Source organism: Pinus tabuliformis, chromosome 9, assembly GCF_031772625.1.
Source record: "Pinus tabuliformis cultivar Carrire ecotype Pingquan chromosome 9, CPIR1, whole genome shotgun sequence".
NCBI classification, from domain to species: domain Eukaryota; kingdom Viridiplantae; phylum Streptophyta; class Pinopsida; order Pinales; family Pinaceae; genus Pinus; species Pinus tabuliformis.
This window is the reverse complement of record NC_142307.1, coordinates 1,336,146,702-1,336,157,575: the sequence shown is the minus strand read 5'-3', so window position 1 is coordinate 1,336,157,575 and position 10,874 is coordinate 1,336,146,702. Positions and strand designations below refer to the sequence as shown.

The following is a 10,874-nucleotide window of genomic DNA, read 5'->3' as shown; positions in this document are numbered from 1 at the left end:
CCTCTCACCCTTCTGGCTCTGCCCCTTCCTTCCCCTCCTCCTCCAACCCCTTTGAAACCCTGTCCGCAGAGGACCCCCCATCCCCTCCCCCTTCCCCTCGAGGTCCCATTGTAACACCCTCCCCTATCTCCCCCCCCCAGCCCTCACCTCCTCCAACAGTGGAGAGAATCTTAACCAGGAATAAATCAAAGGAAAACAACCTCTCCACTGACCCCCCCAGAAAAGTTGGAAGGAAGTCTAACAAAGAGATTAGGGACAAAAACGCTGCAAAAGAGATGGCTACCGGAATGCAACAACCAATGGACACATTTCTAGATAAATCCAAAGGAAGCGGAGAAAAAATGAAAGAGAAAAGCGGGGAAAACAACAAACAAGGTAAATGATGATTTTGGTCTCCTGGAATTGTAGGGGGATGGGCTCCTTCCTAAAAGCAAATGCAGTCCGAGACCTCCTCAAATCTGAACATCCAGACCTTCTCCTTCTCCAGGAGACCAAAATCACGGAACAAGAATTTCAAAACCACATTAAAAAAAGCAGAAGCTATGCAGGTACAACAATAAGTGCAGCTGGCGCCTCAGGAGGCATAGGGACAATATGGGACAAAAGCAAATGGGAACTTAAAGATCAAAAGTCTTACAGATTGTGGGTAAGAACAGACATGCAGAACATAGCCTCGAAAGAGGATTACTCTATATACAACATCTACGCTCCTATTCATTATAGGGACAAAGCTTCATGTTGGGAATCAATAACAGCAGACCTCATGACAGTACAGGGAAGAAACATTTTCCTTGGAGGGGACCTAAATCTTATAAGGAATGCTGATGAGAAGTTGGGAGGAAACTTCTACACTGACCCTTTAAGAGACTCACTAGAAGAAATAATTCAAACCCATAATCTAGTGGACATACCTCCGCAAAATGGGAGATTTACATGGAGCAATAAAAGAATTGGCAATAACAACATAAAAGAGAGATTAGACCGAATCCTCGCTCAAGAAAGAATAGTGGAAAGATTTTCAAATATCCAAAGCAAAATCATACAAGGTTACATCTCAGATCATAAACCAGTGGCTCTGACATTAGAAAAAGGGAAGAACATGGGACCTCTTCCCTTTAAATATAACAAGGCTTGGGACAACAAAGAAGAATTCAGAAACATGATCAAGGAGCAATGGGCAAAAGAAATAATTGGCTCGCCTCACTACATTTGGGAAGCCAAGCTCAAATCTCTCAGGTTTGTTATAAAGCAATGGGCAAGAAACCACGCTGCAGAGGAAAGCAAAAAAAGAACTGACCTCCAAGCTCAGCTGGAATAATGGAGTCAGGAAAAAGAGAGAACACAGTACACAGAGGAAGACCAGGCCAAAGAGAACGAAATGTACAAAGAATTGTATAAGCAGAACAGAAGGGAGGAAGAAGAACAGAGACAAAAGTCTCGCTGCCATTGGCTCAAAGCCGGAGACAAAAACACCTCCTTTTTTCACAACAGCCTAAAGCTCAGGCGGGCAGGGAATCATATAGAGAGAATAATGATGGAAGGAAGCGAGCTCAGAGACCAAGAGGAAATAAAGGAGGCAGCGTCCAGACACTTCTGCGCTCTCCTATCCGCAGACCCTCAACCCATCGATAATGCGAGTTTTCTTAGCCTAATTGAAAACAAAATATCAGCAGCTCAAAACAACGAGCTGGACCAAGAGGTCACGTCAGAGGAAATTGAGTGGTCAATCTTCAGCATGGCACAGGATAAGGCACCGGGCCCAGATGGTTTCACTGTGGCATTTTATAGAAACCATTGGGAAATCATCAAAAAGGACTTCATTAGAATGGTAAAGAGTTTCTTTTCAAAATGCAAAATGGGAAACAGCATCAAATCTTCTTACTTAGCCCTCATCCCCAAGGATCCCAATCCCCAATCCTTTGATCGATTTCGCCCAATCTCCTTATGCAATGTCTCCTATAAAATTATCACCAAAATCTTAGCTAACAGGTTAAAAAAGCTCCTCCCTTCCCTCATCTCTGAGAATCAAGGAGGCTTCGTGCCTAGAAGACAAATAACGGACAACATTATTCTTATTTAGGAGGCAATACACAGCAGTATAAATAGAAAGGAAAAGGGCATGATAATCAAACTAGACATGGCGAACGCCTTTGATAGAGTCAATCATCAATTCCTTAAGGCAGTCCTCGGGAAATTTGGGATATCCGACACCTTCATCAGCAGGATCATGGAGTGTATTTCATTCCCCTGGACAGCCCCTCTGATTAATGGCAGGCCAAGTAACTTCTTCAGAAGCTCAAGGGGATTGAGACAAGGCTGCCCGCTCTCCCCATTCCTCTACATCATCATGGCCGAAACACTAAGTATACACTTGGAAAATCTTCGCAGGCAAAAAGAAATCACAGGTATCAGCATAGTGCGTGGAACCAAGGGGATAAACCACTCTCTCTTCGCTGATGACACCCTCCTAATCGGAGGAGCTTCCAGTCTCATGGCAAGAAGGTTCAAGAAAACGTTAGAGCTCTTCCTTCAAGTGTCGGGAGGCAAGCTCAATAATAATAAGTGCATGATATACACCTGGAACGTCCCCAGGCAGATTATCCAGAGAATCTCCACAATCTTGGACATCCTTGCTCAAAGGAACTGGAGCCATTTCATGTATCTGGGATTACCATTAGCTAAGGAGTCGGTCAAAATCGAAATCTGGGTAAAATTAATAGAGAAACTGAGAGGGAAGCTTTAGAGCTGGGGTGTGTCCTGGCTCAACCTTGCTGGAAGAACAATTCTCATTAAAGCCGTTCTCTCAACCCTCCCAATTTATCAGTGTGCAACCACTCTCGCCCCGGCCAGCATCCATAAGCATATGGAATTAATCATTAGGAGCTTCTTGTGGCAGGGAGGAAGGCAGGACTTCAAAAAGTTCAGTCTTGTAAAGTGGGATCAGGTCATCTTACCTTTCGAAAAAGGAGGGCTTGGAATACGAATTCCAAGATTAGCCAACATGGCCATGGGCTTCAATTTGATCTGGAGAATTCTCAATGGAAAGGGAGCCTGGTGGACAGAGGTAATCAAAAGAAAATATCTGAATGGGGCCAACTCCAATATCCTATCGGAACCCATTGTAGACAGGCAGTGCACCCCAGTATGGAAACTTATTAAAAAAACTCTCCCTCATTTCAAAGTCTGTATCTCAAGAGCCCCGAGTAGTGGAAGAGACATCAACATCTGGACTGATCGTATAATGGGCTCAGAAGCAAGGGAAGCTCTCCCAAATCTCAGGCCCCTGCAATTGTGGATGGAAGGGAAAAATCTTAAGACCCTATATGACATCTCCTCTTGGGACCAAAACAGATGGCTAGGCTGGAAGCACCTTCCCCTCCCAAACAATCTAAGGGATCTGTGGGCCGACCTCAAGATATCTCTCTCAGGCTCAGCTCCCCTAAACAGTTTGTCTGAGGATAAGTATGTTTGGGACCCCAATGGTGGCAACTACACAGTCAAAGAAGGATACAAAATCCTCCAAAATGCCTCAGCCACAAACAACTGGCCTCTCCACAAAGCGGCTTGGAATCTGGAATGCCTCCCAAAGGTCAAATTCTTCAATTGGACCCTCCTCAAAAGCAAAATCCTCACTGCGGAAAATCTAAGGAAGAAAGGCATCCTCAGCCCTTCAATCTGCTGCCTGTGTAGAGCAGCAGAAGAAAGCAGCAATCATCTCTTCCTAGAGTGCTCCTTTGCTCGAAATTGCTGGAAGCTCATCACCAGTCCGCTAACGATTGGTGACCTACCCAATCAGATTACCCTCCTTCAAAAAAATTGGGGGAACAGCTATCCTCATCCAAAAAAAAACAAGACCCTGGCCAAAAGACTGTGGAACAACATCCCTCCAAACCTTTGTTGGCAAATTTGGAACACCAGAAATAAAAGCATTTTTAACAACAAGAAGCCCAACATCTCCAGCACCCTTGCAAAAACAATTGCCCTCATCTCCGAGACCATTGGAGCGAATGGAATAGCCCAATCAGACCAAGAATCTGGGGACCCAAGAGAAATTGAATGGATGGGTAAATTCAGCCATGAAGCAAGGAACCACAAAACAGCAAGAACAGGTAAGAAAAAAACTGATTGGAAGCTGAGAGGCTCTAATGAGGAAGTCAGAGAATGGATTCAAAATCAAAAGAGGCCCTCCCTCCAGTTCGACGGGGCCTCAAAAAATAACCCGGGTCAGGCAGGCGTAGGAGGAGTCATCAAAGACCTTCAAGGAAAAACTATCGTGACTTACGAGTGGGGATTGGGTACAATGTCCAATAACAGGGCTGAGGCATATAGCCTCCTCCTGAGAACCTCCATAGTGAGAAAACTCGGCCTTCAGAATCCGCTTATATTGGGTGACTCAGCTATCATTATAGCTGCTATGGTCTCGGGGAGGGATTTCAAACAAACTACTTTGAACAACATCAAATCCAGGATTATGGACAACATCAGAGAAATAAACGGGGTCACCTTCAAACACGTCCTAAGGAGCAGCAACACAGAGGCTGATGAACAAGCCAACAAGGCAACTAGCAGATAGGTAGGCCAAGTCAAAGAAAATGACTCTTTCTATGACAAAGCAATCCCCTAAAGAATCCCATCCCACCCTCTCTTCTTAGAATCTAAGTCACCTCAGTCATCATTCTCCTCGAAATCTGTCCACCCCCGAATCCCCTCACTCTCTGCCAAATCTCCGCGACTGCGCAACCTTGTCCCTCTCATATCAATTCCTCCCCCCTGCAATTGAATATATCACCTCTACCAGCCTCGACATGGTGTTTCACTCGTCCTCAGCTGTCATTTCCAGGCTCTGCGCAAATGGTCATCATTCCCTTATCTTCATCGCACGCAGCAAGATCTCTCCCTGGGCTCACAGTCATCTCAGGAATCCATTCATTCAGCACTGGTTCACGCACCCGAGATGCCCCCTTCCCTCTATTTATAGCAGCTTGGGCCTCTCTGCCTTCTCATCCTTCAGTGCTGCAAAGGTTTTGGACCGCGCCCCCTCTCAGCACAGGCACTCTCATGAAGCTGGGCTCAGTCACCGGGAGCTCGGATCTCGCACTTCGACAGCGGTAAACTCAGGCCTTTTAATTTCTGATTTAAATTTCTCTCTAACTGGTGGTTTTATTGGCCGTGGCAGTGCCTCCCCTCGCATCTCTTTGCTCCCCCGTCATACTGTTCCTTCCCCCCCTCCCTATGCAGCTCCGCATGCCTCCTCACTGTTTGTTCTTTTCCCTTATATCGCCCTCATCCCCGAAATTCGTCCCTCTCCGCATCTTCAGCTCGCCGACCTTCTTCCCCAACTTGGTGAAATGGCGGACCAGCAGGATCAGCAAGGAGCTCAGGTGCCGGTCAACAATCCTCTTGAAAATATCATCACCAACAGTGAATGCACACTCTGCAAAGCGCATACTTTCATGATCAACAGATTCATCAAACATTTCAACGACCTCAAAGATGATTACCAGGCAGACAACAGATCAAAGCGGAAGAAGTTTGAGAAACAAAAAGCAAAAATCGAAGCCTTGAAGGACAGGTGCACTCATCTTGAGGAAGCTATAGCGCATATCAGGACTCTCACCCAAAGTATGCAAGCGGAAGCTTCAACTAGAGCCAGTGCAAGGAAGGAATCCCTCCCTGATGACTCAGTCAATCAGAAACTCCCCTAGGAATTATGAACTGTAAATTTTGTTGGCTTGCAGGCTCTTTTATCCGGCAATATAGCCGTTACCTCTTTAATTTCAGTTACCGTTTATGTAGCAATGAGGAACAAGGGTCTGCGAACCCGTTTTTGATCCTCAATGCCTTGATCTATCATATCTATGTACTACTCAGTCCCTGAAGTTTTTATAATATACAAGTAACCGATTTTGTAAAAAAAAATAAATTCAATGATGTTTTCAGAATTGGCTACCTTAAGTGGAATTGCTTCCACCCACTTTGTGAAGTAATCAGTTGCTGTAAGGATATATTTATCCTGCTTTGAAGAGTGAGGGACGATCTCACCTATTATGTCTAGTTCCCATTGTTCAAATGGTTGTTCAATGTTGACGACTGTAATGGTAATGCAGGTTTCCTCTGTCTCCCAACAATTGTTTGACAAACTTTACATTTCCTTACATAATCGTGTGCATCTTTAAATAAGGTTGGCTAATAATAGCCAACATGCAGGATTTTATGTGCGGTGTCCACCAGCTAGTCCATCATGGAGTTCCTGCAAAACCTTTTTTGCCTCACATTTTTCAATACATCTAAGCAAAACAGAATCATAATTTATTCTAAACAACAAATTATTGATGATTTGATATTGTCTAGATTTTAACCTCAAATCCCTTTTTCTTCTGTAAATTAGTTGCGTAGGGGCATATCCATTTTTAAAATAAAAGTTGATATCAACATATTTGGATTCAGTATCGTTGAGGCTTACCTCATATACTTGTATATCATCAACTGAATCTTGTAGTGCTGGTAAGTTGGATGCTCCTGCTTACATTCTGCAAAATTCTTGACCTTTTACAATTTTGGCTGGTCTGATCTCAATGTCATATTCTTGCAGTGTTGTTACCCAATTTTCCATTTTCTCACCTACATCTCTTTGTATTAATAAATTTCTCACCGCTGAGAACTAGACTACTACCTTGGTGTGAGTTTTGAGGAGAAAGGGTCTAAAATGCTTTATTGGTTTGAAAACATCGAAAGCTTGTTTTTCAACATCTGAATAGTTTAATTCAGCCCCCTGTAAATTGGAGCTAAGAAATAAATTGGTGCTTAGGCTTTGTCATCATTGACCTATCTTAATATAGCTGCATATGATTTCTCGGAAGCAAAGGTATATAAAATGAAATGATTAGAAAAATTCAGGGTTGCTAGTGAGGGAGAATTTATGATTGCTTGTTTAATCAGATCAAAGTCTTCATGCTCAGTATGTCCCCATTTAAAAAGAGATTTTTTCTTAATCATAGATTGGAGAGGTAAAACAATTCGCGAAAAGTCAGGGACAAATCTTTTGACAAAATTTATCTGACCTAGGAAATATTGCATGGATTTCTTGTTATGAGGTAAAGGGATTCCAGAAATTTCTCTTATCCTATCAGGATCAATGTGAATTCCTTCTTTGGATACAATAAATCCAAGGAGCTTTCCTTCACTTAAAGCAAAGAAATATTTCTTGGGATTGAGAGAAATTCCATACCTCTGACAACGCTCAAATATTTTTTAAAATCCTTTTAATGATCACCATGCCTTTTTGAGTACACAGTTATATCATCTAAATATATTACCACTGATTTATTAACCAAGCCTTTGAAATATATGTCTATGGCTCCCTGAAATGTGGCACCAGCATTGATTAACCTAAATGGCATCTTTTGATAGGCATAGGTGTCCCATTTGGTTCGAAAGGTGATGAGAATCCATCCAGAAAAGACATTAATTTTGAGCCTGCAATTGATTGCAGTATCTGTTCCATAGGAGGTAATGGGAAATTTTCCTTCTGAAAAGCTTTGTTGAGATTGTGAAAGTCTATACATATTCGAATATCACCATTCTTTTTTTTGACGGGAACAAGGTTGGAAACCCACCTTGAGTGCCTGACAGGAAATATAATTTTGGCTTTGAGCAGCTTATTCAATTCAGATTTGATCTGATTTTCTAAATTCAGATGGATCTTTCTTAGCTTTTGCTGCACGAGTTTTTCATCAGATATCATGGGGATGGTATGTTGAATTATGGAAGTGTCATATGTCTTAAGGTATTCATAGTTCCAAGCAAAGACATTCTTGTATTTCTTCAACAAATGAATGAAGGCTAATTTTTCATCTGGTGTAAGACCAAGTCCTAGATTGATATTCTGAGGCTTAAGGTCAGTTCCAAGATTAACTAATTCAAACCTCAAAGTTGAACTTTGGAGTTTTGAGTTAGTGGGTTTTTTGAATCTGTCCTTGAGATCATATAAGTCCTCCAGCTTAACCACAGACTTAGGTATGGAATTCATAGTCGTTTCTTGCTTAAGTTGGGAGTCATGTTGATCTTCATCTATTATCTGGTTGTCATAAGAGCCTTCAGATGTTAGAAAACTTATGATATCTAGATCATTATTAAAGACTCGCCAATTGGTGATATTTTCAGGAATAGAAGGCCTAAAAATCAATTCAATAGAAAAGTGATTGGGGCTATAATATCCTGGTGGAATGAGCTTGGATGCAACATTAGCCAAAAGATCGACACTTGCATTTTGGAGTCTTGGGATAGGGGAAATATTAAACGTTGTAAAGTGAGAAGTGAGGTCCTGGACTAATGATTGATAATGTTTCAAATGTCCAGACAAACAATGTATAGTATTTCTTACTTGTTTTATCACAATTTCTGAATCTCCAAACACTTGAAGATGTTTGATATTAAGGTTGATGGCTTTATATAGCCCTTGAACCAATGCTTCATATTCAATAGTGTTTTTTGTGCATTCGAATTCAAGAGTGCATGCTAACATAGTTTTTTCCCCTTCTGGGATAACTAATACGCATCTTTCTCTCACTCCATCGTTAGATTTGGATCCGTCAAAAAATAATTTCCAAAATAAAGAACTAACTACAGGTTTATCTACAAAATTTATACACTTAGATGCATCTGTTTGAGAATAATTTTCAACTTGCGATATAATGAAATTTTCCAAGAAGGGTGAAGTATTTGCGTTAAATTTCCTAGAAATGATTCAACTGAGTAGTTTCCGATGATATTGCTACTATATGCGACTCGATCATTCTCTCCCTCTAATTCTGTAACGATATACTTCTTATGTTTTTCACGGTCAACCATTATTTGATTTGGCTTGCTGTTATAGGGAAGCCACATGCGGGACCAGTCAGTTGCAAAATAGACATGTAGCTTTTCTGACCAATCTCTGCTAAGGATTAAGCCGTAGAACTCAGGGATATCAGCCACAATAATGTCAATGACTTGACATAGTTTTGGGTTTGATGAGAGTCTACTAGTGAATTGATTGAGTTCTCCTATAACTTCGACCTGGGATCGGTCTAACTGCACAATGCGAACAACATATTTTTGGGGCTCCACATTTAATTTTTCATAGACTATTCTTGGTAGGATCTTAGATGAAGCTCTAGAATCGACTAAACAATTGTGTAGATTCTTATTGAAATCTTCAAAAGTAAAAATAAATGGAGGAGTATGGGATTTGGATATTCCTCCTATTAGAGCAATATTAGTAGGACTGATTCTGTCTAATGAGGTATTAGGAGGGCTTCCCATTTCTTGGATAGTTTGCGATATTACAGTAGCGGTAAGCGAAGAAGTAGGGACTGCTTTTAGATCTTTGAGCAATAAATTTTGTTGATGTTTTAACTTGCTAAGCTCATGGAATGTGATGTTCTCCCTAGTATTTTTCATATCTTCTACTATGTTGTATTCCATTTCATCAGAGACTAGTAGGGTTTTAGCTGAAGGTGAAGAATTTGTTTGAGGAGGAGTGGTTTGAGTGGATTTAGATGAATATTTCTTACCTATTGCTTTGTCTTTGGGAGCCAGAGTTGATACCTTCTGCTTTGGATTTTTTTGTGGCAAATCAACAGGGCTTCTACTCCTGGTTGCAATAAGTAGTGCTTCTTGTGCTTCTTCATTGGGAAGGATAAAATCCCACATTCCTTGTAACTCGACTACTTCTTCATCATCTATTTGTTCTTCAGCTGTTGAGACTTCTTCTTCCTCCACATCTGATTCAACATTTGATATGGTGCTTGGAGGCTTAGTATTAGAGGAGGGATTTCTTTTATATGGTCTAAAATATTTTTTTGAGGAAGTCTCTGCTACTTGTTTCTTGATATCAACCATTTCATTGGACATGGTTTTAAGGACTTTTTGTAGACCTTCAAGCTCAAAAGGATCTTTAGGAGGTTTTTTCTTGGATTCGTCCCTAAAAGTTACTTTCTTGGATTTTCGTTCTTCTATTGCATTCTTCTTATCTAAGGCTAAAATAAGTTTTTCTACAACTATGACTTCTTTCATGTTTTCTGCCAAAGTTGTTTTGGTAGCTCTGTCGACAAAAATAGTTGTGTTTGAGGGAAGGGCGAAAAAGTACCATTCATTTTGGACTTCATCACTGGGCTTAGATGTTGTTGGGATTTTATTCAATAACTTGTTAAAACGTGAATTGAAGTCCTTAATCGATTCTCTAGGTTTGGCTTTCAAGTTGGAGAGATCATTGATAAGAGTAGCCATTGATTTGTCATCTCCAAACTTGGTTAGGAACTGCTCTTGAAAGGCATCCCAACTATTAATGGAACCCAATGGTAATGAAAAGTACCATGATCCTACTGATCCTTGTAAGGTATAAGGGAATAATATTACAACTGCATCTTCTTCCACTACTTCATTGAGGTTTATGGACAACATAAAATTGTTTATGTGTTCTTCAGCTGGTAAGCCATCATCATGATTGAACTTTGGTAACCACTTTTCTGGATGGGCGGGCAATGGATGTAAGGGTCTTGCCATCTGAACAGCTCCTGGATTTGTCCATGGCCTTTGTGGGTTTTGAGCCATCATAGGTATTTGTGTAGAGGAATATGTTCCTGTATTTGAAGGTGATTGGGTAGAGGAGGCTTGTGCTCCAGTACCAGTGTAAACCACGATCTGGAGTTGTGAGGTGGATGGTTGATTTTGTGATGAAGTGGATGGAATGAATGAGGATGTTTGAGGTGATGATGAGAGAACCTCACTATGGGATTCAAATTGTGTCTTCTTAGCTCTCTTATGGTTTGGTAGAGGGAATTCAAATGGGGGGATCCCAAATTTTTCACTCTGTGCTCTAGTTAACCTTTGAG

The 10,874-nt window shown here is 41.3% G+C and overlaps 1 protein-coding gene across 1 annotated transcript; it reads left to right on the top strand.

The window, feature by feature from the left end:
* The first annotated feature begins 412 nt into the window (after positions 1 to 412).
* Positions 413 to 1,318, top strand: LOC149153459 (uncharacterized). Its single transcript, XM_089443825.1, has one exon. It carries the CDS (start codon positions 413 to 415, stop codon positions 1,316 to 1,318), a length of 906 nt encoding a protein of 301 aa, XP_089299951.1.
* Positions 1,319 to 10,874: the final 9,556 nt, after the last annotated feature.